The following is a 26358-nucleotide window of genomic DNA, read 5'->3' as shown; positions in this document are numbered from 1 at the left end:
ATCCTCCCTACACTCACCACAAACACCACACGTTCAGCTGTGTCAGCCCAATTCCCTGAGAGACTGTAACCCAGCGCCCATCACTGCCCATTTCATGGCTGGGGCTGGGAACCAGGGTGGCAGACTGGGCACACTCAGCACAGGCAATGTGCAGAGCTGGGGAGAGATGAACACCAAGCCTGCACGTTTTGCAGATGCGGTAGCAGCAAGCCAGCATCACGAAAGCAGGCAGCTTGCTCTCTTCCCAAACTGGCATTGCTAATTAATCCAGGTCATTCAGATCTCATCGGCTGCGACAGGCAGGTTCTGGTGCGGGCTGCCAGCACACGCAACCAGCAGAAGCGAAGAGCCTGTTTCAACTTGCAAGGGTGCAAAACTCACAGCATGAGGCAAGCAGGTGGGTAATGGTTCCACTTTACACCTGAAGAAACAGCCATGGAGAGGTGAGATGGCATCCCGGGATAACACAGCCAGTAGCAAGCCTGGAAATAAATCACCTCATTCCCTCTCTAGCTTTTCTATCACTATCATTGCAGGGAAGTTTTATACCAGATATACCCAGGGAAGGTTTCGACTATGTGAATTTAAAAGGCTAAACCAACAGCTGAATATTTGCCACTCAACAAAAGAGACTATTGTAAAAATTAACAGTCTTTACAGACCAGAAAGCAGCTGCTGGTGGTTTTAACAACTGCCCCTACACCATGTGGAGGAAGGTGGGACAGGATGCCAGCCCTGCAAACCCCCTGCCTGCACCCAAGCGCTGGTGCCTGAATGCACGTCTGACCAGAGCCACTGGGCTCCACAGACCTGGGCAGCTCCTGTCTGACCTGCAGCACAGAGTCCTCCTCACGCAGGCAAATCCCACAGCAAAAATTACTTGGAAGGACAGAGAAGCAACCCTAGGCAGGAAGGTGAGCGCAGAGAGAAGGGGGAGGTCTTGGCATCTGTTGTACACAAGGGATGGGAGAACCAGCGCAGAGCAACAGGCTGGGCTAGCAGGGGGCAACTGCACTTGGGTTTTGCTCCTCTTTTTTCTCTCTGTAAGAAGAAAGTGCAGGCACCCCTTAAACTGCATTTGTCGGCACTCTGCTAGCCAGGCCCTGCGCTGCCGGGTGGTGTTCCCCACCGCAGGTGGAACCCCGGGTACATAGGAGGGTACAGCGAACAACCAAAAAACTCTGACACGTAGGAGAGAAATTACATCATCCCCAAAAAAGAGAAAACAAGAAAGAGGAACAACTATTTAAAAAAATATAATTGACCTGAGGTCCTTCTTTTTAGTCTTTTAGCTGTTGAAATTCCCATTTTGTAGGCAGACAGGTCTCCTCACAACGAGGTTGAAAAGAAGTGCTGAATCTGGCAGCAGCACTGATAGATGGAAGGGCGTGCAACTCGTGCAAATAACCAGTGTCATGATTCTCTGGTGCCCACTTTATACTAGATTTGGTATCAACTTATCTGCAGAAATATGTGAAATTCATGCAAAAAAAAAAATACCTTTTTAGCTCCCTTCTTTTACAGGCATTATTATTTCAACTGACAGAATGTAATTAGCAAAAGTGCTTCTTGCATTTGTAAGAAACATAATAGTTCCACTTACTTCAAAAAAATTAAGAAAAAAACCTAGCTACCTAAAGAGGAATTTTCCTGTTAAAAGCACAGACGTTAATTAAGCTAATTTTTGATTTGTGGCTGAGTTAAGTCCAAAAGAATAAATCTTGAGTACAAAAGTTCTCCGTATAAAAATCACTGTAACATCTGTGAGGTCTCACAATACCATTACGCCTTTATGAAGTCAATATACAAATTAAAAGGCTTAACTTGGGCAGGGAAAAAGCTCACACTTTATTTTTGGGCTATCTCCAGAGGGCTATTAATCTTTCAAGACACTGTGAACAAACACTCACACACAAGTGACAGCAACTGAGAGGATCCTCAACAAATCCTCCACAGGTAAGGTTATTTATTAGAAAAAAACCCAAGCTGTGAGACACATGTGTGTGAAACTGGTCGTGTTACTCTGATTATCTCAGAGATTTTTTCCTGCGAAGATGCTGAAAGAGGACGCATAAATTTGCACCCCTGGGTAATGTTTACACAGCCTTCCACTGGCATAGGGATAAATTCAACCCCTATTAAACTGAAAAAAATATTTGTACTCTGTTTACCTCCAGCACCTTTCCTACCCATGTTGACAAACGAGGCTGCATCAGCACATAAACAGACCCCCAAAGCCTTCCTGTTTTTCTGGATCAGTTAAAAATTACATCCTCTGGGTTCGCCCCAGCCCCAGTAGAGTTAATACTTTCAGCACAGCCTCTTCTGTGGCACAATGTTTGCATTGTAATATTTCAGCGAGAGATTGCCACTGTAAATTGAAAGCGTAAATCTTGGAGCGGAGAGCCCAAGCCTGTAGGAGCAGGGGAGCAGCCTCCCTCTGTGCCTCGCCTGGTGCCAGCACCGCCACCCGGCCATGAGCCCAGGGAACACCGGGTTCAGGGTCACTGCGGCTCCCTGAGCTTTGGCTCGCATGCGTGCGCCAGAATTTACCCCATGCAGCTAGTGGTAGGAAAGATGAAGCGCTGGCACACGCTACCCTTGCATTTTACACGTTGGGGGCTGCTCTGGAAAGCTCTCGGCAAGACCCTCTGCTGCAGCACAGGGATGCTCGGGCAGGAGGGAGCCCACAGGAGCTCATTACAGCGGGGTGTGCAGGGCTGAGCCAGCCCACGGGTACCCCACGTGGGGGAAACGCTCAGCTCACCCCCACAGAGCACACATTGGCCTCTGCTTCTGTCAGAGCAGCCCAGCCGAGCCCGAACAAAACCTCAGCTCTGCCCCACCATGAATTTTCTCACACACAGGTAACACACCATGGGGGTGGGTTGGTTTGTTTTACAAAGGAGAAATAAGGACCCGGTGTACAGATCTGAACTGTGTCAAGCTCCTTGAGCACCATCCATAAAAATAAAATAAGAGGCAGCACTCCTCAGAGCCCTCACCCACGCCACAAGCGCTGCTCAGGAGCCCCCAGCACTGGCCTTGCTGGGAGACATGAGATGTCAGCAGCCCCAGTTGCTCCTGGTCCTCTTCACCCCACATCAGACAGCATACACATCTACAGTCACCATTGGTGAGAAACGATCAAAGAAGAGAAAGTAACGTAGACACAACTCTGGGGGAAGAGAGCAATTTATTTTGCGTTTGTAAACCAGCAGAAAAATCCTTTAGCATGCTAGTGGAATCTTTATCATTATTATTATTATTAATCCTTTGCATTATGTCTTCTGTGTGGCAGAAGGCTAGGGATACTTGAAGGTTGTGCATGCTATTTGGTGTTTGTTTAAAAAACAAAGAGATTAAATGTCAGAGGATATACGATCAAAATACACTGTACCTACAAACAGAGGCTGAAGTGAAAGACCACTTGCGTGTCTGTGCATGTGAAACCCACTGACACCACCAGGGCAGCATCTTTATGTTTAGGACTTTTTCTCCTCCCATGCTGTAAGAATTTGCATGGCAAATGAGGTTGCCTTCGCACAAAGAAATCTGAAAAGTTGATTTTATTCAGTAGCATAATCAAGGCCTCACTATTGCAAAATAATATGATTAAACACTCCATTATTTCAAACACCACAGAACTAAGCGGATCTTTGGAGGGGAGTACTTTTGTGCAGTAATCCATGCATGTAATTATCGATATGCTTTCCCATGCCCTATTCAAATGTTCTACCCTGAGGCTTTTCTTCCACTTATACTAGGAGGGGGGAAAGCCAATCAGTTCAGTTTAAAGAACAAGTTGTATAACTTTTTGATCTACTGCCTAAAGGATCAAATAAGGAATTCTACCAACCGTAACGTCAGAAGCAAGCGATAGGGCTTTGCCTGTCCCAGTGGCCACCACTACGTGCAGGCAGCACGGGCAGGGCACGGCGTGTGCCCTATGCTGGTACACGCCGTGCCCAGAGATGCTGCCAGAGCACCTGGGCTAACAAAACACTCGGGTCTGAGCGCTTTATTAGACTGCAAGGAAAAAGGGTGCCAACAGATGGTTTAATAACACAAGGATGCATGCCTCTAATGAAATTTAGGCATGTAAAAATTAAAAGCAATTAAAGAACAAGCAATTTACTCCATGAGAGATCAGAAAGATGCAAACCAATGCCCGCACTGGGTTTTTGGTACAGGTATCAACTTGCCTGTGTTAGCAACAGCACTGCCATGTTTAAACAGATTTGTTGCTACCAGCCTCCTCCTAAACAAGCTGTCTAGAAGACAAAAAACACGAAACGTAGTCAAGAACACCAAAGACTGTGTATCAAAAACAGTAAAGAGAGGTTCCAGCAGAAGTGCACCCCCTGTGCTCACAGCCTGGAACCCCCAGATGCAGTTGGGAAATGTCAAGATGCTGGGCACAAAGGAGCATGGCTAAAGCCAGCGTCATTCCCCACTCAATGCAGTTTAAATTAGACTATCTGGAAAAAAAGCAATTTCCATTTTCTGGCAATTTTAATAGACTAATACAATCAACAACCAGAATATTTTGGTTGCTGCTAGCACACAGGCAGCACCTCTCTAAGGAACTGGAGGACACTGTTCTTGAATCTAATGTATTTACTAGCAGCCAGTAAGATCATGCAATGACACATTTCTTCTGCTTCAAGTTAAAAATACAAAGGAAATTTCAAACATTTAGAAGCTAACGTTATCCACTTTAGTCTTTAAAAATGTAACACCATCTGCTGCCATCAGATTTACAGTACAGATCTCAGATATGTACATTTATTTGTTGGTATAAAAAGCTGTCAACAACCCCAGTGCAAAAGTGAAGATCCTCTAGTAATCTCCTGAGCTTCAGAAAGAAAAACTAAATCTGAAAAACTTAACCAACAGGTTATTCATAAGAAACACAGGATCTACAAAGCGAAATCACTACTCCCCTTGCCACAAAAAAACCCCAGTATCAGTAAAGACACAAAACTAAACCTCTGCAACTTGCTAAAACTTCAAACTCTGCATGTTTGCAAGTAATATTAGGAGAAACTTATCCCAGAAATTCCTGAACCTCAGTAGCCACCTATTTCTGATCCCTGCAGTCCTGCTCCCTGGGGAACTTCCAATTTCTGCATGCCAGTGCCTCCGACCTTGTGGGTTATGCAAGGTACAGGTTGTATGAGGTGTGGGCTACGCAAGGATTTAGTTTCAAGTATCAGCATTTTTCATGCAATGCAGGCTCTATAACTATGGGCTATAATGCAAATATGTGGAAAAAATGACATTCTCCTGTCAGCAGAGTCTCAAAATTAGTGTGGGCTGGCTGAAAATTTGTAGAATAAACAAAACATAGCACACATTCTTATTATAAACTTATTATGCAGTATGAGTCTGGGTAATATGTAAAACCAAACAAAAAGTTCAAGTTATTTTCTGGATATGCATTAGCCATTATAAATCTAAGCCAAGTTTTAAGGGGGTAGCAGTCCTGAGCAGCCACGCTAGGACACGCAGGGGCTAGACTTGCCCGGGTGGTCAAAAATCAGACCCCTTATAGTGTCAGTTTATTAGTAATTTTAAAATTAAAAGGCCTTGACCTTTTTTCAAAAAATTATTCATTCTGCTGAAAAGCCATCTTCTTACTTTCCTGAGGTCAAACAAGAGATGTTGGAAAAATAAATTCTTACCTGTATGATGTTAATGATCACATTTCTCATGCTTCTAACATCTAGGGTTTTGTGCCTTGGAATTTAATACAACATGAGAGGATTTAATAATGATTTTTTCCCTTGTGACATACTCTGTCATGCTGATATTTCTTGATTAAAAGACTGCAAGGAAATCTAGCTTCTCCTTATGAAATTAAGGGTCTACTAGACATAAAAAACCAATTAGTGCTACAAAAATTAAGGCATAACGTTTTCTCAGTCTCATTTACACCAATATAGACTTTTTTTTATTTCTGTCAAGGGTGAAGGATGCAGTGAACGACAGGATTTTTTCCATCTCATTTACATATTGATTGTAATAAGGTCAGACAGGTAGGCCTACACAAGTGCTGATTCTGTCAGCAGCCAAAGTTGCCAGGACTGTGAATATTGTCACTTATAGATTGATAAATGGACTACATGGACTAATTGTATTTCAACATCCCTGGACAGATGGCAGATCTTACAGCCATATGGTGATTATTTCCACTGTGCTGAAAGTATATTAACACTTACTAAAATGTTTAAAGTGATGAGATGATCTAAAATAATTTTTCCATGAGCTGGAACAAAAACGATGGGTTCAGATGGGCTGGCACGCTGGGGCTGCGCTCTCTCCCAGGATTCCTGTTCGGTGCAGGCTCAAGGGCCTGCGGGTATCACACAGTTATTGATAAAACTGGCTGTGCACTGGGCCCTCAGCTGGAGTACAGCGCTGTTGTGACAGCCAGGGGATAACATGCCTCATTTTAGCTATTCTGCCTTGCCCTTATTTGGTTGCCACTATTTCCTGCTTGATATGCTGGCTGCCCTGTGAGTTGGCAGCACGGATACATATACTTCCTTTTCCCGGTATTTTTTTCTAAATCCTTCTCTGTTCTCTGGTTGAAAACACGTTGAAGTTACTGTCCTGTTTTTAAAAGGAGCCACACACCCAGCCCTAGCCCATGCAAAACGCAGCGGAGGACTGCCCAAACCACGGACCGTCAGGGTTTCTGGAGCAGGACTCTACATGCACTATACGCAGTTAGCTGTCCCCATGTCTGCTTCCAAAAGAGGAATCAACTGGGAGAAGGCAGAACGCATCCCCTGCAATCCTGTGAAACAAAACAAACTGGCTGGATGGTGACCAGAGGCTCATCCTGCTCACTGCCGACTGGATAAGCCATTGGTAAGTTCTGCAGTGCTACTTCAGCACAGAGCTGGAGCTCATCATATTTACCAAATGCAAACAAAGCACTCAATGGATAATACGTCACGCTGATACGCATCCCAGATGACACAACCTGCTTATGGCTGCATCCTTTACTAATACTTTTGCTGCGGGGCTTTGAACCTTTTGTGAGATTTATGCAGCAGTGAATTCACCCTTCAAAACAACAGGACAGTACATGCAGGGGACCCGACCCTCTTCTGCTCCAAGTTACTGTTTATTTATACCAAACAAACGTGAGCAAAACCAGCTCATAAATTCTAGACAGATTTTCATACTAGACTAATAACCCATATTACGCAATTTAAATGACTTTTGACCTTATTTTCAGAACAAAATTGTGGGTATTTATTTTTAAATAGGATTAAAAATCATGGCTTTTATTCCACAGTAATTTGTTTTGAGTGCACTCTCATGGTAGGAGATTCCTTGCTAGCGGAAGCAGACACCTCCCTTGCTGGGGGAGAAAAAAGTTTATGTACCAGTTTCCCCTATTTGCCGTAAGTACATTACAGCAAGTCAAGAGCTAGAAACTGCACTCTTCATAGTCCCTGTGATCTAAAATTAGTGCCTGGTGTCAGTATGCAGAATGGATCAAGTACTCACTCAGCCACTGAGGATAAGGTGCCAAGTGGTGAGAAATTCTTACTATGCTTTTTGCACGTTCACACTTTAGCACTCTAAGAATTAAATCAATTTGACTTGTAAGGCCTCTATTACAGATCTCTCTAAACACAGTTTTCTTTTAGGAAGCTTTACTACCCCGAAAGGCAGTAAAAGAGCATTTTAGTTGTCCATTTCTCCCTAGACAACCCAGGCTTGCCCTGTGTTTTTCCATGTGCCTCCCCAGCCAATGCTCTGACCCAGGCTTGGAGCTGCTGTCACCCTGGGCACCAGCTGGGCACTCCTCCCTGCAGGGAGCTGCGGCAGCTCCGTCACCACAGGGGAAGGAGGAAAAGAAAAGGAGGAAAAGTAACTTAGATCCAAGGTGCAAATTTTGGACCACGCTGTTTAACTCGTGGAAATCAGCCGTTCTTTTACTGAATAAGAAGCAGCACCGAATCATCCCAAATCATTCCCAGCAGTTGTGTGACTATTTTCTCTTCTGGCCAGTAATTCAGAGGTCATCCCGTAAAGCAGCTGAAGAGCATAAACTCTTTCCAGTACAACCTCACATCACACTAATTTAACAGTTATTGGAAAATGTGTTGCAAATCAGCATAATGATACTTCGATATTTCATGGGAGAAGTCTTACAGTGGTGCACAATATTGCTCTACCTCATAAGGACAAGGATGCCAATTCATAAGGCAGGGAGGAAAGACCAAGCAGGGAATGCAAAGTGGATTAGATATTCTGATTCTGTTCCAAACTCTAAGCTTAAAATATAAAAAACTCTGGCAACTTCTCCCCCATAGAATTTGAAATGCTAATTTCTAACTCAATGGAGAAAAGTTCTTGCAAAGATTTGAACAATGCATATGGAGGATTACTGCTCTGAGACTGAAAAATTCAGAACACACCTTCTCTGTAGAGAGAAAAGCAGGTAACCACAACTGCAGGAGAGACATTTACCCCAGGGGTCATAAGGAGTTCAGTCCTGCTGTAGAAGGAAGCCCTCTGCAAAACCGTAAGCTTTGCTGAGAAGTCTGGGGAGGCAAAGCAGGGCGAGAGAGATGGCTGGGAGCATCCAACTGCATCTAAGTCCTTGAAAGCTGATGCATCTTCCATAATATGCAATTTTGAAGGTCTCAAACACCAGCTGCTTAGAACTTTTTGTCTGGGGAACAGCTTTGAGGATCGCACAGAAACTTTAAAGACATTATTTGTCCTTCAGACCTCTAAAAAGAGAAGGTGGAATTTCGCATTATGCACAAACACCCATTCCCCTGCTCCAAATCACAGAGGAAGGTGGAAGAGGCACAGAGGGGAAAGGGAAGTTTCCCGAGGAAGCACAGACTCATGCAGACTTCTGGATCTGCCTGGGAGGAGGAGAACAGCCTCCCTGCTGACCCCAAATCACTCCCAACCCAACATCTCCCTTTCTGGCACCTAGGACCTGACCCCTGCTCTGCAGCTATTGTGTTTCATTGTAACTGAGATTGGAGACTCAAGCTTTTAATTGAATTTCCTTGAATTTGGGTGGGTGTAGTGAAGTGACAAATCCCTATTCTCAGTCAGGCCAGTTTCTGTTCATCTTGAAAAGGACCATAAACCAAATTAGACTCCTTTTTATTCATTAGCATTTTTAGAAGGTACCTTAAATACAACTTTATAAAGACCACCTCTATAAACAAACAACAGGCAACAGAAAATCAGCTACCTCCTGTAACGGACTACGTAAGTGGCAAACAGCTGTCAAACACAAAATAATCATGAAAAGAGAACACTCATTCACCTGTGTGCTGTAAAGTTTTAGGCAACTAAATCTCCTTTACTGTTTCATAAAAGAATAATTTTCTCCCTACCCCTGCTGTAGAAGAGGGTATTATTATGACAATCATTGGATTATACCTGTACATAAATAGAGTCCAAAGATGCTTTTAGCTCCTCCTTGTATACCCAAGGGCAACAGTTGTGCCCTTGGGTGTATGTTGTGCCCATGAGCCCCTCGGGGTTGTCCTGTCTGGATCAGAAACCTCCTGGCAGGTCAGGGAGGAGTATTTTGGCTTTGGGGCTACCAGGGGTTTGGACTACGTTAAGGTGTAAGAGATGGGGGCATCACCTGGAGGGGCACTGCACAGGTACATCCTGGTTAGAGATGGGGTGATGTCAAGGCAGAGACAGGGGAACAACTACGCTGTTGCCACCTTTGCACCAGTGTCTGAACTACCTACCAGAACAGATCTGTTGATTCATCTTTAGACACCACTATCTCTGAAAGAAACAATAATGTGTCAGACTCTCCCCACGTTTCCCACGCATTCTCCGAGCAGCCTGGAGCCTCAGTGCAGCCCAGAGTGCTGGTTGGGGACATTTTGCACGTCTCAGCAAATTTCTGCCGTTATTTTTCAAATGCTCTCATTGACAGTTTTCAATATCACAAAACAGATCACATGTTCCCACTTAAACAACTGCAGGGAGACATTTTAGATGTCTGCAACAGATTTATAATGGGAATCCGGAATGCAAAAGCCTGATAAAACCAGGGAATGAAACAAAGGCAACAACAAAGTGCTGCCATTACAGGTTACAGAGCAACTCACCAAAAGCTATGAACTTGAGTCAGTCACTGCAATGCAATTAATATAAGCAGAGACAAGTGTGCATCTTGAAGGAAAAGCCTTGCTGAATACTCTCAGCTCTGGCTACACTACCTGCCCTTCTTCTAGGGAAGAAACAATAAGTAATGAATACCAAAAATAAGATGCTCACACCCCCACATAATAAAAATCAACATTTCCCTTCAGAGCTACGCAAGATTTAAATTTTATATTTTTTTCCAAAAAATACAGTGTTCCATATCTGAGGAGAATCTACTGCAAAGTGTTAAGCAGAGGCAAACAACAAGTATTTACACAGTAAGTACCCATACACACCATTTCACAGTCTACAAGGAAGAATCCTCAGTGCAACCAGAAGCAGCTTTAGGAAAAAAAAAAAAAGTACAAGCTGGCTACATATTTTTAAACATATTCCATAGAGGCCTTTGCTGTCTTGCCGCACTGATGTACTAAACCTCGCCTGATAAGAATGCAGTTGCAGGACTTCTATTACTATAATGCAAATGCTAATGGGGAACAGCACCTAGCAGCTCCCAGGGGCTCTCTCAGAATCCCTGATGCACAGGCAGAAAAGTGCAACTTCTACAGAAAATTTCCTTTTGAATTGCAGCAGGGTTCAAGTTTCTAAATCCTGTAGGCTGCAGTGAAACTTCCAGACGGAAAGAAAACAGTTTGTCACTTCAGAAATTCTTACAATCTTGCATTTTGATAAGCCACGTCAAATAAATAAAATCAGACTAGCGTGTGGGGGAGGCAGGAAAGGAAGATGCATTGCCACTGAAGTGAACAAGCTCTGCACAGTAACCAGCAGTCACTTCTGCTCACACCTCCATTGCCAGGCCCTCTTTTCCCCTGTGTCAAATCTGCTCGCTCTTCATGATAAAGCCACAGTTGTTTTGCAGCTAAAGCTCCTAGTCTTGCCAGCCTTCAACATGAAGCCCACAAATCCTAAAACACCTACACAGCAGAGCCTCCTGCTCCCCTATGAGTCATTAAGCAGGCTGTCCCGCTTGGTGATGTCATCCAGCAATATCCTTTTTTTTTAAAAAAAAAAAAAATCAAATCCTAAAACACCTTGAGCATCAATTATTCAAAATATCGTCTTCGTTGTAATCCTGACCCCAGTGGCAAAATTATCATTACGACGCATTTCCAATTGATGCAAGAGGGTCCAATAGCCCCTAATAGTTGCTGCGTCAATGAGGAGTAAGCAGCACAGAGCATCCAAGCCAGCAGCAGCGGGCAGATTTCTCTCTTACAAACAGGCAGAGAGCAGCTAGGATGTGTCATCAAAAATATAATCAAAGATCAACTGCATCATCCAATCTCATCTTGTACATTCTGCATGAGTACATATTACACAACCCCTACTCACGCCGTCTCTAACCTGTGCTGGGTGATGTGTGGCTATGGCACAGCAGAAACCTTCCCTGATACTAATGGTCTATTCCCTGCCTAATTGCTCTTGCCATTAAAGGTGATTCTTTAATGCTCAAGCTCAAACGCTTCCTGTCTTCGTTTGAAGGCAGTGCCCTTGTCACATTCTGAGATTTAATAACAGGATTGTCAGCTATTTACAGTGTACAGCTGAATTATCACAGAAACATAGTTGAAATATGTTTCCCCTAAGCACATATACATCCTAAAGAGCCGTGACCAAATCACAGTATAAACAAGTCACAAGCTGTATTTGCAGTGTACAAAGTGCACAAAGGCGACAGACAACACTGAAGGTGAAAGCAGACAGAGATCTGACTGGGCAGCAACCTTCAGGGCCAAGGATCTTCTCCCTCCGCACACGCCCTATCACAAAGTCAACAGGAAAACCAACAGCTGATTCAAAATGCTTACGTGTTCTTAAGTAATGTCCATGGGCGAGGCTATTTATTGTAGGTACTGCATTAACAGAGCCAAATTAATGAATACAAATACACAGCGCTGCAGAAAATCTAGATGCAAAACCAGGCTGATGCCCTTGCTCTTGAGTTCTCGGCAAACTCATTGCTCCTCTCTGCCTTTTTCAGTCATGCTGGGAATACGCTTGAACAGTTTAAGACACATCGTCAGATCCTGAACCAGTCAAAACTATTTTCAGTTTAAAGGAACTGAACATCAAATAATTCTTTATTTCAAATGATGCCTTTATTATCAGAAGAGCTACCCACCATCCTCTTTTCAAACAGAAAGATAGGCTTGAGGGACATCCCAACTTTGTGGAGTATATTTATATGTTTTTTCTCAAGTGAAAGCAACTTGACTACGATCATTCTCTTAACATTAAGTTTTCTTTCTACAGTATTGTCTATATGCGCAAATTTTGGCGAAATTTGCACCCAGGCACTCAAACTAGTTGTGGTACTGGTAGATTTTTCCTATTGTAATTTGCTGAACTTATCTCTAGCAGACCCTACAATTATTTTCTTAACCCACTGTCTTTTTCATGCGACTAATTTCTTCATCATTTCTTCCCGCTACTCTTATTAGCTTGTTTCATAATTTCTCCCAATCCCATGTTTTCCTTGGAGCTTACTGACATAGGAGATTTTTGCCCAAATTCAGTTATGTGCATCTATCTGCACTATACAAACTCCTCACAGAATTGTGTGAGAGGCGACAAGGTCTCTCACTTGATGGCAGGCTTGGATGCAACACTCCAACATCACAGGTTTGTTCACTCACTTGAACACAACCACACCAAAATCCTAAACATACACAAGTTCATATGATAATCTTAACTATTTGCTCCTTTTTTTTTTTTTTTTTTAATTCCCCACACTCCACCAAGCTCCCTGCCTCTCTAACCTTATATAAATTGTGTTAAATATAAGAAAGGGACTACACTTAACAGGTTTTATACATACTGTTGAGGTCAACTGAGTTTTACCATCCGTTTCAGTGAACCCAACATACTGCTCCAGAACTCAAAAGTTCTCTGGACCTGACTTTTCCACTGGATTTTGTACAGACACTTTTATCCATACACAGATATAACAAGTTCCCCAAGTCAGAACAGCAACCATCTATATCCACACTGCAAAATGGGAATAGCTGCATAAGGAACCACGGCTGTGAGGAATCAAGCAACCCCAGCCAGCTGCTTCAAAAATCATGAGATTAACAGCTTCAGCATCTATCAAATCTCAGTCGCTTTCCTTGAACACCAACACCATCAGCAGCTGGGCGATGTCCGATACCACCTGCCCCCCTGAGCTGTGTTAGGAACTGAAGCCGCTGACAGAACCTCAGAGAAGCCCCTGAGTTCACAGGACTGGCTCAGCTGCGTTTGGGCAGCCACTCACCCCAGCCCCGCTTCGAGGGACACTGGCTTTGCAGTGAAAGCCAGGTGCTGTTACCTGCCCGCCATGCCTAGGGTCCCAGGATGCCCCCTTCCCTCGCAGGCAGATGGCTCCAGTAAACTTTGGAGGGAGCTGGCGCAAGATTCCCGCGGATTTCAGCAGGAGCTGGACGACAGCCAAGGTGAATTTCCTCTGCAACGCGCTACTCCACGCTCCGGAGCTTCTTAGGCAAAGCTTATCACCATGGTATCTGAAGTAGTGCTGGTACCAGGAAAGGCCAGCTTGAACACCGTCCAAAATTAATGCCTTCCTATAACACTAGCTTCTTCGCATCTTCGGCTTGTCTCACCGTCTTCTTTCCTTGTTCTCTCCCATTCATTTGCCTTTCACTCCCCAAAGAAAGCCATATGTTGGCTGATGAACATTACTGTTGCTAACAGCAGAAGAGCGCAAGGTGGGCTTTTCTGATGCTCTGAAACGTCACTGCATGATAAAAACATTACATATGACTGCACTCAGAAACACAGACCCCCAACTGCACCTTTTCATGAAAATATTACAGGAGGAGCAGAGTTTTGTTCATGAGTCTAGTCTCCTTCAAGACGAGGTTACTTCATTGCTTGATCCAGGCTTGGAAACTCACCTTTTCCCACCTCCCTGGAGGAAGGTACAGGCTCAAAGCCCGTCTGGGGGAGGTACAGATGGATCCCAGCTGGACAGGACTAATTTACCATGTCAGCCCCCATGGAAGCAGCGCCGAGAAGCCATCTCATCTCAGCCAAAAGGAATGTGTGCTGCAAGCTAGCTCATCATTAACCTGTATAGCGCACACTTCTACACCGTCGTACAGCTTTCCGCAATAACTTCTAACACTCAGAGGCCTGATTTTCATTTTGATATGATTTATAAAACAGATTTGAAATTCAGTTTTGTTGCTAGAGGTTGTTTAAATTAGTTGAGTTTTAATCCAACAGATAATATAAATAACAGCTTCAGCAGCGAGTGATTTACAGGTCTAATCCAAACTGCATACTTGTCACACGCCTCATAACAAGAAGTATTTTGTAACTGACAGATAAAGAAATACAAAGGTACTAAAGAAATTAAAATAGTAAAATAACGTAAGCACAGATGAAGCAGCTATCCAGTATCTTCTTAAATCATCTAATAACTAAACCTGAAGCATCTTTGTAACTGGAAAGTTAGCTTAGACTGCTTAAATTGAGGCCAAACTGAATCCAACCACAGCTATTAGAAGAGTAGGTACAGCTCACGAAGAGGCACAGACAAGGGAGCCACCTTCTTGGCTGTTAGCCATTGGCTTGCAACACAAAGAGGCAAACGGGGTGGTACTTTCTGACAAAAGATTTCTGCATTACACTGTGATTTTCAAATACCTAAATTCTAAGCTCTGACACTACTGAAGTAACAGCAGTTAGCAGGTAAGATGGGTAGAAGAAAGTGGTAATTTAGGTAAAAATTTGTTCCCTTTAAAGTAAAAATTTGTCCAGTGAGTTCCTTAACAGTGTCTTGACCCAAAGACAATGGTTTTCAGCCAACAGAGACCTTCACATTGACTTTAATGGGCACTGAAGCAGATTTTTTTTTTTTCCCCTCTGTCTGGACCTCTTTTTTACAACATTGTTTTCACATTCCCTGAATTAACAGGCATTATTTTTTGAAAAACATGTAAATTGCTTTTGTAAAACTTGACACTACCTTCCTGCCTAGTAAGTTGAACTAAAACAACAGTTTAAATAGCTCAGCTCACAGCTAATAAGCAATTTAAATAGCTTAGCTGAGCTCGAGTAACTATATCAGGTTTCATAGCACCACCAGTCACTGCCAAATCCATAGGCAGCATTTAAATGAACCATTAGCAATGGTCACCCCCCAGGAAAGAAAAAAAAAAACAAAGAGGGGGGGGGGGGGGGGGGGAAAGGAGAAATATTTTAAGAGCTAAGAGTCAAGTTATTGTCACAATTTCTGTGAGAACATGCCACATACACGACACCAAAACGTGCCCAGGAAGCAAATCCCACTGGAATGCCTGGGACAAAATATATTCTTTCAAGAAAGACTGAGCTTTGTGCTCTGATCACAATATACTTCACAAAGACAGATGAGTAAAGAGGTGCCCATTTCACAGAAGGAAAAGCTGGAGCACACAGAGGTGAAGGATTTGCCAGCAGAGGTGGAACAGGGAGGAACCTAGGGGAGTTGCTCCGGCATCACATGTGCTGAGCCATGGCTGCAGTAACACAGTCACAAAAGCACTTCCACATTCTCTGTATCAGAAAGGTGAATGGCAAGATGATGATGTGAGACACCAGCAAAATGCATATCCCAAATCCACCTTGGCTGCACTCTGTACAGAGTGTACGAGCGTGTACAACCCACGCCGAAACCCTGGGAATGAATGATGCTGGGAGCCTGAGCTCACGTACACCAGTGTAAGACTGAAATAGCTTACTTGAAATGAAACACATTAAAACAGGATACCAAACTAAACTGGTGAACGTGCCTCATACCTGTACAAGTCCGCATGACCCAACGCAGCGTATGCAGCAGCGCAGACACAAGCACAACCAGAGCATTCAAAAGCCTTCAAGTCCTTTGCAGCCTGAACAGCTCTGGAGGCAGAGCAGGACCACACTGAGCCCAGAGCTACGACGGACTTACAGAAGGGGGTGGGGGACCACTGTGACTGTCCACTCAATTCTCTCCAAGCCACAGTTAAGCTTTTCAGCTAACCTGATCTACCAGTATGGAAATGGTTAAAAATGACCACAACAAAAACACCTGCCTTAAGAGACACCCAAGTAAAGCGATGGACACAAGTTTTCCTTGGATGGATCTTTCTGACCATCCTGGACTCGGCGGCACAGCGCTGCTCCAGCCAGGTTTTGATGAGTCCTTCTCCAGCTTCTATTTTATTTTCCTGTGCAACTTTACATAGTTAAGAAGCAGATGAGCCCCTTGTAATCCTGAAGTGAAACACAGGGAGATTCTCACTTAGATCTTATTTCTCCCTCTGTCCTTGTTAATTCCATTCAGTACTCCTGGGTGTCAAATTCTGACACATGCATGGCATTTTAATTCATTATTTATCCATATTGTCTTTAATTATATCACTTTGACAAGAATAAAGAGATCTATAGTAGGAGTTTGCATAGTTGGAAGCGACATGAAGCAGCTCAGGAACTAGAGAGCGCTTCCTTGCCACATGGGGGTGAGGAGAGGCAAGGAAGGGAAAAGGTGTAAGAGAACATAATAGGATAAAAATAAAGCAAATTAAATGTGTGGGTTAGGAATCCCCCAAGACACTCTGGTCGAGAGGATCTCAAACCTATATATAGTTCAAGCCAAAAGCACAACGTTAACCCCTGTTTCCTGATACTTATTTCACACGCTGCTCAGATGCCAGCATATGGGGTTTGCCCCCTCGCTAGAGGATAGGGAAGCCGCAGGGCTGATTTTGGAATTATCACGACGAATTCTCCAAGAGGCCATCACATGTGATCAGCGACTTTTGGCATGTTAAAAACATGAAACAAAGGGGGTGGGGGGGTGGGGGAATATTTGCACACATTAGCGAACAACTGGCACAGTTCAGGCAAGTTTACGGTGCCTCCAGCCGCCGAGAGCTCCCGCTGAACCCCAGCGCGGCACACCGGGCCGTGCCCCCGCTGCCCGGAGCGGCGCGCACCCCCCGCCGCGCCCTGCCCAGGGACCGGACCCCGGCCCGCACCCGCCCCGCGACACCCCCGGCTCCTCCCCGCTTCGCCCGGCGGGGATCCTGCCCCCCGCGACGTGCCGGGGGCGGTCTGCCTGCGCGGCGTGCCCGCTCGCCGCCGGCTCGGGCGGGAGCCTCCCCGCCGCCGCTCCGAGCCGGCGGGAAACGATTAATTACGCTGGAAGCGCCGGGCGCGCTGGCGGGCCGGCCGGGCTCCCCCTGCGCTCCGCGGCGGCCGGCCGGGCGCACCTGCGGCGGGGCCGGGGCGGGAGGCGGCGCCCACGCGTGGGTCGGGGCGCGGGGCCGGGGCGCCGGAGGCGGCGCCCACGCGGGGCCGGGGCCCGGCGGACTCACCCCATGTCTCGGCACCTTTCGGCGGTGGCGGCAGCACTCCCGGGCGGCTCCCCGCGCTCGGCGGCCAGCGGCGGCCGCGTCCCCACTTCGCACATGCGGCCGCCCCGGCACCGGTACCGGCTGGCTGCGGCTGCACGGCGGCGGCGGCGGCGGCGAGGCGTCCTGCTCCTCCTCCTGCCGCCTCCCTCCCCCCTTACATAACCTCCCTCCCGGGCGGCGGCGGCACCGAGCAGCCTCCCGCGGCACCCGCCGCCCTGCCAGGCGGCAGCACGGGGGCGGCGGGGCGGGGCGGGCCGGCGGTGCCTGCCCCCGGGGCCCCTCCGCCCCCCGCCGCGGGCCCGGGCCGGCGGCGAGAGTCGCGCCGCGGGGGTTCGTGTCCCGCCCCGTCGGGAGCCTCCCGCATCTGGCTCCCCCCTCGTCCCGGCGCGGGCACCGTGGGGGCGCGCCCTGCCGCGGGGGGACGGGTCGGCGAGAGAACTTGGGTGAAGTTGTGGGGGCGCCCCCCGAGCGGCCCCGCCCGCTGCCGTGAAGCCCCGGCGGCGGGAGGGGGCTGCCCAGACCGGGAGACCGGCCGTGCCGACACGGCTGCGGCCCCAGAGCGCGTCCCGCGGCTGCCCGTCCTGCCCCGAGGCGATGTCACCGCCGAGGGACCCTGGCGAGGCACAAGCCGGCGACTCCCTCCCACCTTCCAGCCCTCCCCACGTCTTTTCACGCTGGGAATCCCTTTCCCCGGGGAAATGACGGGAGCGCAGGGGCTGCGCGTGCCCGCCCGGCCGTGGCGGGGAGCCTTCGAGCCACTGGGCAACTTCAGCATCGTTTGGGCAACTGGCCCCGGCGGCTCAGCCCCGCAGCCCCCAGCTCGGGGGCTCTGGCTCGCCTTGCGCCCAGCAGCGCAGAGTGCATCGGGAGGGCTGGCTCCCCTCTGGCCCTCCTCTGCCCCCCTGCGCACCCCGCCCGGGCACGGTCCCAAGCTGTCATTTCCCCCCGGGTTCCGTGACAGTAACGCGAGGTGATGCCTTTCCGCGGGAGGAAAAGCTGCGCTAGTGCGGGAGAGCTGTGTTATAACTGCCCAGCCACAGCGGTGACAGTGACCTATGATAAGCGATTGCAGGACACAAGTCCATAGGAAAGCCATGGACCTGTTCCATTGGGTATTTGTAGGACTGTGCTGCACAGACACAGTTATTCTTTTGTGGGAAAAGACACCAAACTCACGCTAAGAGAGGATTTTAACTTCTCCCACACAGAGTTATAATTAATATCCTGCCATCAACAGTGATGTTTCATCTTTTTTTTTTTTTTTTTTTCTACATCTCACATTGATTTATCCTTTCTTTCAAAGAAAGTTTAGAAGGTGTGAGAAAGGCATTATGTCTGCTTGCTTTAACTTTGTGTGTAATAACTGGGGTTGTCCCCAGCATCACCTGGGGACCTCACGGGAACCCTCAAAGGGACTTAACCAGCAACGTGACACCTTCCAGCTATGGTCAATAAAGCTGTCTCCCACTCTGACAGACAACTATTTCCTGATGTCTGGAACACCAAAATGGAATTTCAATCTCTTACACTCAAAGTCTATGCCGTGGGGTAAAAAAAAAAAGCAGGGTGAATTACACAGACATTTTCACAGGCTGTGGGATGACACCAGTCCAACATACCCACGCTCTTTACTTGCGGTTAGGTGGTTACTGTGGATGCTGAAGAAGACTTAGCTCCTTACCTAACCACTGATGTCTAAACACTTCCCATGTCCCATTCTGCCAGCTGAGGGTGAAGTTCCATTTTCTCCCGGGATAATCATGGCAAAAGTGACAATCCTTTTGTGCTCCCCATGGGCTGCAGCCTTGAGTATTGCTTTGATAGGACCTCTCCTCTCTTCCCGGGGAAGTGGCAAGGGGTAGCATTCTCTGAGGGGAAAAAATAGCAGCGCAGCAATCAATGTTGTGGAAAAAACTCCCACCATACATCAGATTATTTTATCTCACTCTTTTTACACCATTTACTTCATTTTGTTAAATTACGTACTCCATTCATCAGAGAGGAGTTGTCTTAGTCCTCTCTGATTAATTAGCTCATTTTGGTGAGTATCCGAAAGCTGTTTTATGAACCAGCGTTGTATGTGACTCACAAATAATCTAATGGAATTGGATCAAAATGGGGTAATGCACTCACTACATGTCTCATGATAAGATGAAAATTCGAAATTGGAACTGCAGTTGCCTTAGCATTTTCTAATGTTTTAATCTTTTCCAATCTTGCATTCAAGAGTGTATTTTCATCCCCAATTATAAAAAAAGCTTAAGTTTATGGAAGCATAATTGGCTGTGAAATTCACACGATACAAAATTTTGTATATTGCTTTTGTTCATAAGGTTTTCCCATTTCATTTATGCCCTTCTCAGAACCGTCTTCTAGAAGAGACAGAGTTGTGGTCCCATTTCTCAAGGACCCTGAGCCATTCAGTCTGGCAGACAGCAAGTTAACCCAGTTTTCTGCTCATATTTGGGTTTCTGTAAGTGCATTCCCTTTGCCTGAAATTCCCTCTATTCTTCCAAATGGAGATGTTCCTCTTTCTGAAGTGTGGCACACTGCTGTTGTCCTCTTATCTCTGCCAAAAGGAGGATGAAGTCCTGTCCTCAATTTAAGTCAACGGTAAAAGTCCCGAGGATTAGAATGAGGCTCAGACCTCATGCAAACCATTTAACATTACCAATATTGAATTAAGTGGTTGCTGTACAGTCAGTTCCATCTTGAACACCTCCACCATCACAAAGAGTCCTAATTCGTGTATAGTTTCCATTGATTTACATTACTTTAGTATAATTTAGTTTTCCATTTGCTTAAAGTACTTTGAGTTCTCTGTAAATGAGAACTATAAATATGGTATCAAAATTAATCAGTTCTTAAACTTTCATATGTGACATGATATTTCACTTCTGATTTGGCTTTGATGCAGGATGTGTGCATGATGGTAATTCAGTCCTCATTAAGTATTCACAAGTGTGCTCTTATTACTGTGGCACGGTTAGGAAGCCTCAAAATACTGAAGGCACAGAGTCCCTCAGTGTGATTCAAGCTGAGCAATAAAAATACCCAGTCTGTAAATGCATGTAACTTCTTTAGATGAGAAATTTGTCCTATTCCCATGGGCCTCCTCAAGATACAATTTTTTGATTCCTAGATACAGGGTGAATATCCTTTTCAGAAAACCGATCTAGCAATCAGGAGTATGTACCCAGTCTGCATTCTGAAAAGCAAAGAGCTCACCAGTCTCTTCCTATCTCTCAGTGTTTCTGTTCTCTCCTTTTGTTTGGCTTCCACTGTTGTTGTCTTTTGACACTCTATTTTATTTAAGATATAATTTTATTTCAGAAAACATGCTGTTTAGTCTTTTTCAACTATTATATTTCAAGACAGTCTTCTCCCTATTTCCCCATGGCAGATAGTATTAAATAAAATATTAAATACTGTGATTTTCTCTTTTTTCCAACTAGACTGATGAAATTTGCAGTTTTTTACTCCAACAGAAGTGTGCCATTTTCCCTTTTTTTTTTTTCTTTGACAAATAACCAACCATTTTCAAGCTTTAAATGTTATCCAGGAGTTTAACCAAAAAAAGCTTTGGGGAATTCTTGATTTTTACATTTGAACAGAGAATTAGTTTCAAAATCCCCTGACAAATGGAGAATTAATGTAATTATAATATCACTGGATATAAAATTTTAAAGATGAACAACTGAGAAAAGAAAGGATTTTAAGTCGGACTGTTGAAAACACTCTGATTTACAATTTTGGTTGTTAAAACCTACTTAATCCAATATCTAATAAACAATTTGGACAATGGATCTATTTGTTTTAAAAAATCAACACTCCTGTCCTTTCAATTAAAATGTCAGAGCTCACAATAAACATCTGAGACCTTGAACAAGTCCTCCAACAAGACATGTGATTTCTGAGGTAAAAGCAGTTTTCCTCTTCACTGTTCCTCCAGAAATGAACCAAAATAATATAAACCAACCATGTAGGACGACTTTCTGTGTCTTTAAAAGTAAAAAAGGAGAAGCCCATTTAAAAGCGTTTTGTCAATCATCTTTAAAAGAGTAGGCTGAACGTTCTCTTATTATTCTTTGCAATTTATTCTTATATATATAATTACTTAATGCCAGGAAGTGCCTGTCTAAGTGGAGTAATAGAAGGTACACAATTGGTTTCTACCTCACTTTTAAAAAGTTGTCCTGAGAAATATGCAAATACCAGTTCAAAGCTGACTTTTATGTAAATGCAAAGAGCCGTCGTCACGCTGTGGTGTACGCTGCCTTCTCAATGAAGACAAATACACAGCTAACAAAAATAATATTAAATAAGATTTTAGAGAGAAAAGATATGGACATATAAAGAAAGCCAGCAAAACCAGAATGCCCTATCAGCCCCACCACACATGTCCCAGCCCTGAATGTGAGTGCCCAGCACAGTGTTGAAGACTACAAAACTGTAAGAGGCTGATGGATTTCTAACAACACTGGTGTAGTACGAGAGCATCTGTCACATGAATAAACAATTTGGGACTGATCCTCTAGGCATACTCTGTACTTTGGTCTACTAGAAGTCCAGCCTGGACACATCCGGGAGTGCACACTGAATCTGAACAATTGTAAAGGTGGTCCCATACTTAAAGCAAAGCTTGTTCCCTTTAACAGACCTATTTCTTTGCACTTACAATGTAAGACAGAGAAAACAGATACTCCCAATTCTTCTCAGTGTTTTCATCAATGATTGAATGATTCCTTTTACTATCTCCACTCCACTGTAGAGTAAATAAGGTTGGTCACTCCTCCAATGACAACTTTTTTTCTGCACCCAGTGGGTCTTGCTGCTTTTCTCTGAAATCATACTAATTTGCACAGGTTTTGCAATGGACAGACTGGGACCCTGCAGAGTAGGTGAGGAGCACTTCACGTAACAGTCTCCTTATAGCTTGTATTTGAGTCTATGCATTTCTTTCATATACATCCTAATACTGGGGTTTTTTTGGGCACACATGTATGATTGGAGACCTTCATAAAGCTACTCAGAGCAATGCACAGCTCTGCCAGCTGATGAGCTGGATCCTGAATTGCTCCTCAAAACTGTACCAAATGTGTTCAGTTTTTCCCTTGCAATATGCAGCACTTTGCATTACATATGTCACTTTAGAAGTTATCAGATTTTTCACTCAGTTTATTTTGGTCATTTGCTTTTTAAATCCCCAAAAGAAGAAAAAAAAACCCCACCATTTCATCTGCAAGTACAGATGATGACTCTGGTTTCCTTCCAGGCTTATATCACAACATTCCATTTATTTATGATTTATAAAATGGAAGTTAAAGCAATCAGGCACTGGTTATGCAGATTGGGTAGATTAGTTTTCTTTTAAACTAATTCAGATCAGAATTTTTGGTCCTGGCAGGCCAAACTGTAGAAGAGATAGGAGAAGGAAAGAACTATATGTCTGTTTGAAACAGGACCCTCATATTGCAACATGGCTGTGACGATGATGATGACAGCCACGGCTACTAGTAGTGAAGCAGACAATACAGAAGGGAAAAGATAGTCATATTTTTAGTGAAAGAAGTTTAATTTTCAAACGTGCAGAATTACACAACAATTCATTTCAGCAAATCATTTTGCTCACATGTAAATTTTCTTGTAGCTCAGGAGTTTTTAGTTCTCAGGCCCTTTCCACCATCTGTAACTCAATCTCTATTTTTTAAAGAAATTGCAGACATCTGTTTAAATACCCATCTCTTCCGTCACATGGAATTTTGGATTCAAAAATCTAAGCTTGAAAATAATACTGAAGTTGGATTACATTTCCAAGCAGCCATGGACTGGCATTTTAAATGCTGCCTTTTTAATTAGCCCGTTCCACTATACTGGCTGTGTTGGGCTCTACGGTGCATGAACGTCTGGTGTGGGTGTGGGACAACAAGCTGGTCAAGGGGGTCGTGCTGCCACAGAAGCTGAGGGGACAGGGAAGAGGGGAGGTGGAAAAGACACACCCCCCCCCCCCCAGGTTCATTGCAGCCAGCTGTCCTGCACCAGAAAGGGGGTCTAGCCTCCAAGGGGGGCTGCAGGGCTGAGGGACCGTGGCTGAGCCTGGGACTCTGCTGTAGTCCTGCAGCGTGTGTGAAACCAATCCTGCCCGTAAGACCAGCTCCAGCTCAAGCAGCATAAGCAAACTTGAATTTTGCTGCCCCACACCTGACTTTCTGCAGTGGTGGGTACAATTTCAGAGTGTAATCAGGAACATGTGGGGACAGGAGACAGGTAATGGAGGGCAGAACAGTGGGAGCCAGGGGAGGGGATGAGAAGGCAATGTGGTATGTTCCTAGGGGCTGTGGTGAGAAACATATTTTCTTTTTGCAGCCTGTCCTCCTCCAAGACACCCTACCTCCTCCTTGCCTTTCTCCCAGGGTCCTGGACATGCTAGCAGGCAGGTCTCCATCCCCCAGTCACCTCTCTGAAAGGTCAGTCCCCACTGCATCCCCACCGTAAAGTCTTCCAAAAAACCCCCATCATTCCCATATAGAATAAGACAGAGGAAGAGAGGCTAGGGTCAGACTTTTCAGAGCATTTTAGTTCTCCAGAACTGCTTGCCTTGGCTGCTTGTAGGAATTCAAACTTCAGACTGGTGCTAAATACTTCATTCTTTGTGTTTCTTTAGAACTTACTCATCAGTGGACTTTGCCCCTTAATCAGCTCCTTGCTTGCCTTACTGGAAAAGGAAGACATTTCCCTGGGTACACCAGAGGTCTGATTCACTTACATGAATGCCCAACGGCTTGATAAAGGCTTATGTGCTTCCTTGTGGGCAGAGGCATCTGGATCCCTTGCCCAGATGAATTTCTCCAAGAACTGGGCAGTACAGACAGAGTGCCAGGTGGCAATGGAGCCACATGGGATTCCAAGCTTATTTACAAAAACTGATGGTTGAGGTATAGTGGCGAGCATCCCGCTCTCACTAGAGCTCATAAGGACGCAAGTGGCACCACAGCCCGAGATTTCTCTCCTGCTATTGTGGGAAATCTCCTGAGCTCAGGGAAGCCAGACCTGTCTCACAGATACGAAGCTGGAAGTGTCCAGCTATGGGTGTCTTTTCACAGACAGGAGTAACTTTCATTTGAGAAGAAAACCATGTGTCACCACAAAAACTACACTGTGCACCATTCTCTGAGAAAAGCGTCGAGGTTTTCATCCTGCAGACTGTCCTATGGAAAGCAATTAAGATGCATTTAAGAAGTACGCTAATATTTTTATGCTTGCAAAATGCATTAGAAAAAAACAAAACCAACAAACCCTACTGGATTTAACTTATACCACTTTCAAATAAAGTTAAAGACCTTGGCTTACATTGGTCCCGCTAAACTACAATAATTAATCAAAAAAAGATGCAAAGCCAGAAGGCCACAAATCATGCAGAATTTGTTCTTGCTTTCCTACACTAATAATTAATATCTGGAAAATAGTTATTTGACAAAAGAACAATGAGAATACAGCTCCCATGAAGAAAGATGCCAGGAATGATGAGGAAACACTTTAAAAGAATCTACTGGGTGGCAAGTTGGGCTGCATGTCTTCTCTAGATAATAGTAGCTCAAGGGGAGCTTCTGCATTCCTAATTCTACCTAATATAACTTTGTTCTACAACAATACTTGGATGACAAAATACACAAACACTACCAATCAGTTAAACAAACACAATCAGATTTTTTTCAGCTCCATATTTTGCTTCTGAGAAAGTATTTACTGTCAACACTCTCAAATGCAATCTTATGTAATTCTAGTTAGCAGAAGTTGTAAAAGTGCTCATATCTCATGGTAAACAGATTCCACTTTTCTGGGGAAATTTCATAGTCCTTGGAGGGTGTATAAAATCCATAGTTTTTGAGAAATCAGAGCAAAATTTTTAGTCACTGGCAAATATTTTAAAAAAACATTTTAGGGACATGTTTGCAGCTCAAACACCTGGAGGAGCACTCTCTAGATCCAGAGTGCTTCCTTGGGTTTTGAAGAAGTACCAAAAGCATGGCAGGCAGCAGCAGCCATGATTTAATATCATATTAAGTCCTTCAGCCATAGCTCACTTAGGGCTTTGGAGCCAGCGGAGGGATCACAGTGCACTACCATGGGAGATGCAGTTGCAGAACTCAGTTTGACTCCATGGGACCTGGTGGAAGGTGGAGCAGAACAACACAACTTTCAGAAAAACTTTGACCATATTTTGTTTGAAATTAATCTTTAGCCAATAGAGAAATATTAATAGACATACATCAAAACCTTTTCTACATACTTGAGAAAATAAAGTGAACACTACAAAGTATGGATGACATATCCTCTATTTTTCATTTACTGTTTAGTTGCAGAAGAGCACATGATTTATGTTGCGAACGTACCAACATTTTTCTAAGTTTAATGTGATAGTTTCCCTGCAGGAACAGGCTAATCTTCCTCCATACCTGCCTTTAATAATATTTATTACTGTTCTTCTGCTCCTCAGTGGCTGACTGAATATTCTCTCTGTGTCCATCTGGTGAGTACGCTTTTCCCAAAATAGTCCATGACCACTCTTTCCTATATTTGCATGAGAGATATACTATTATTATATTTGCATGGAAGAAGTTAGGCAGTCCTGCAAAAATCTTTTTCAGTGATGTCACTTGTCCAACTTGTAAACTGATTTACAGTTTGAAATGTGACATTGTAAGTGGCATGTGACAGAAGACCTAAGCAGGAAATATTCTGCAGTAGTCTCTTAGAAATCTAGCCAGAGTTGCCCTTTTTTAGATCC

The 26358-nt window shown here is 44.7% G+C and overlaps 1 protein-coding gene across 2 annotated transcripts in view; it reads right to left on the bottom strand.

The window, feature by feature from the left end:
• Window positions 1-17789, bottom strand: part of HOMER2 (homer scaffold protein 2) — a 62130-nt gene extending 44341 nt beyond the window's left edge. Inside the window, exon 1 of one of the 2 annotated variants that reach the window (XM_037394661.1) lies at window positions 17532-17789. In XM_037394661.1, coding sequence (XP_037250558.1) covers window positions 17532-17626 — 95 coding nt within the window. In that variant the 5' untranslated portion in view covers window positions 17627-17789. Of the gene's footprint in view, window positions 1-13498; window positions 13925-17531 lie in introns of those variants that run through there. The other variant, XM_037394663.1, reaches the window with a different exon arrangement.
• Between the last annotated feature and the right edge of the window lie 8569 nt (window positions 17790-26358).

The sequence above is a fragment of the Falco rusticolus genome, chromosome 7 (genome assembly GCF_015220075.1).
Source record: "Falco rusticolus isolate bFalRus1 chromosome 7, bFalRus1.pri, whole genome shotgun sequence".
In the NCBI taxonomy this organism is placed as follows: domain Eukaryota; kingdom Metazoa; phylum Chordata; class Aves; order Falconiformes; family Falconidae; genus Falco; species Falco rusticolus.
The sequence above is the reverse complement of the archived record's forward strand: the minus strand, read 5'-3'. Positions and strand labels throughout refer to the sequence as shown.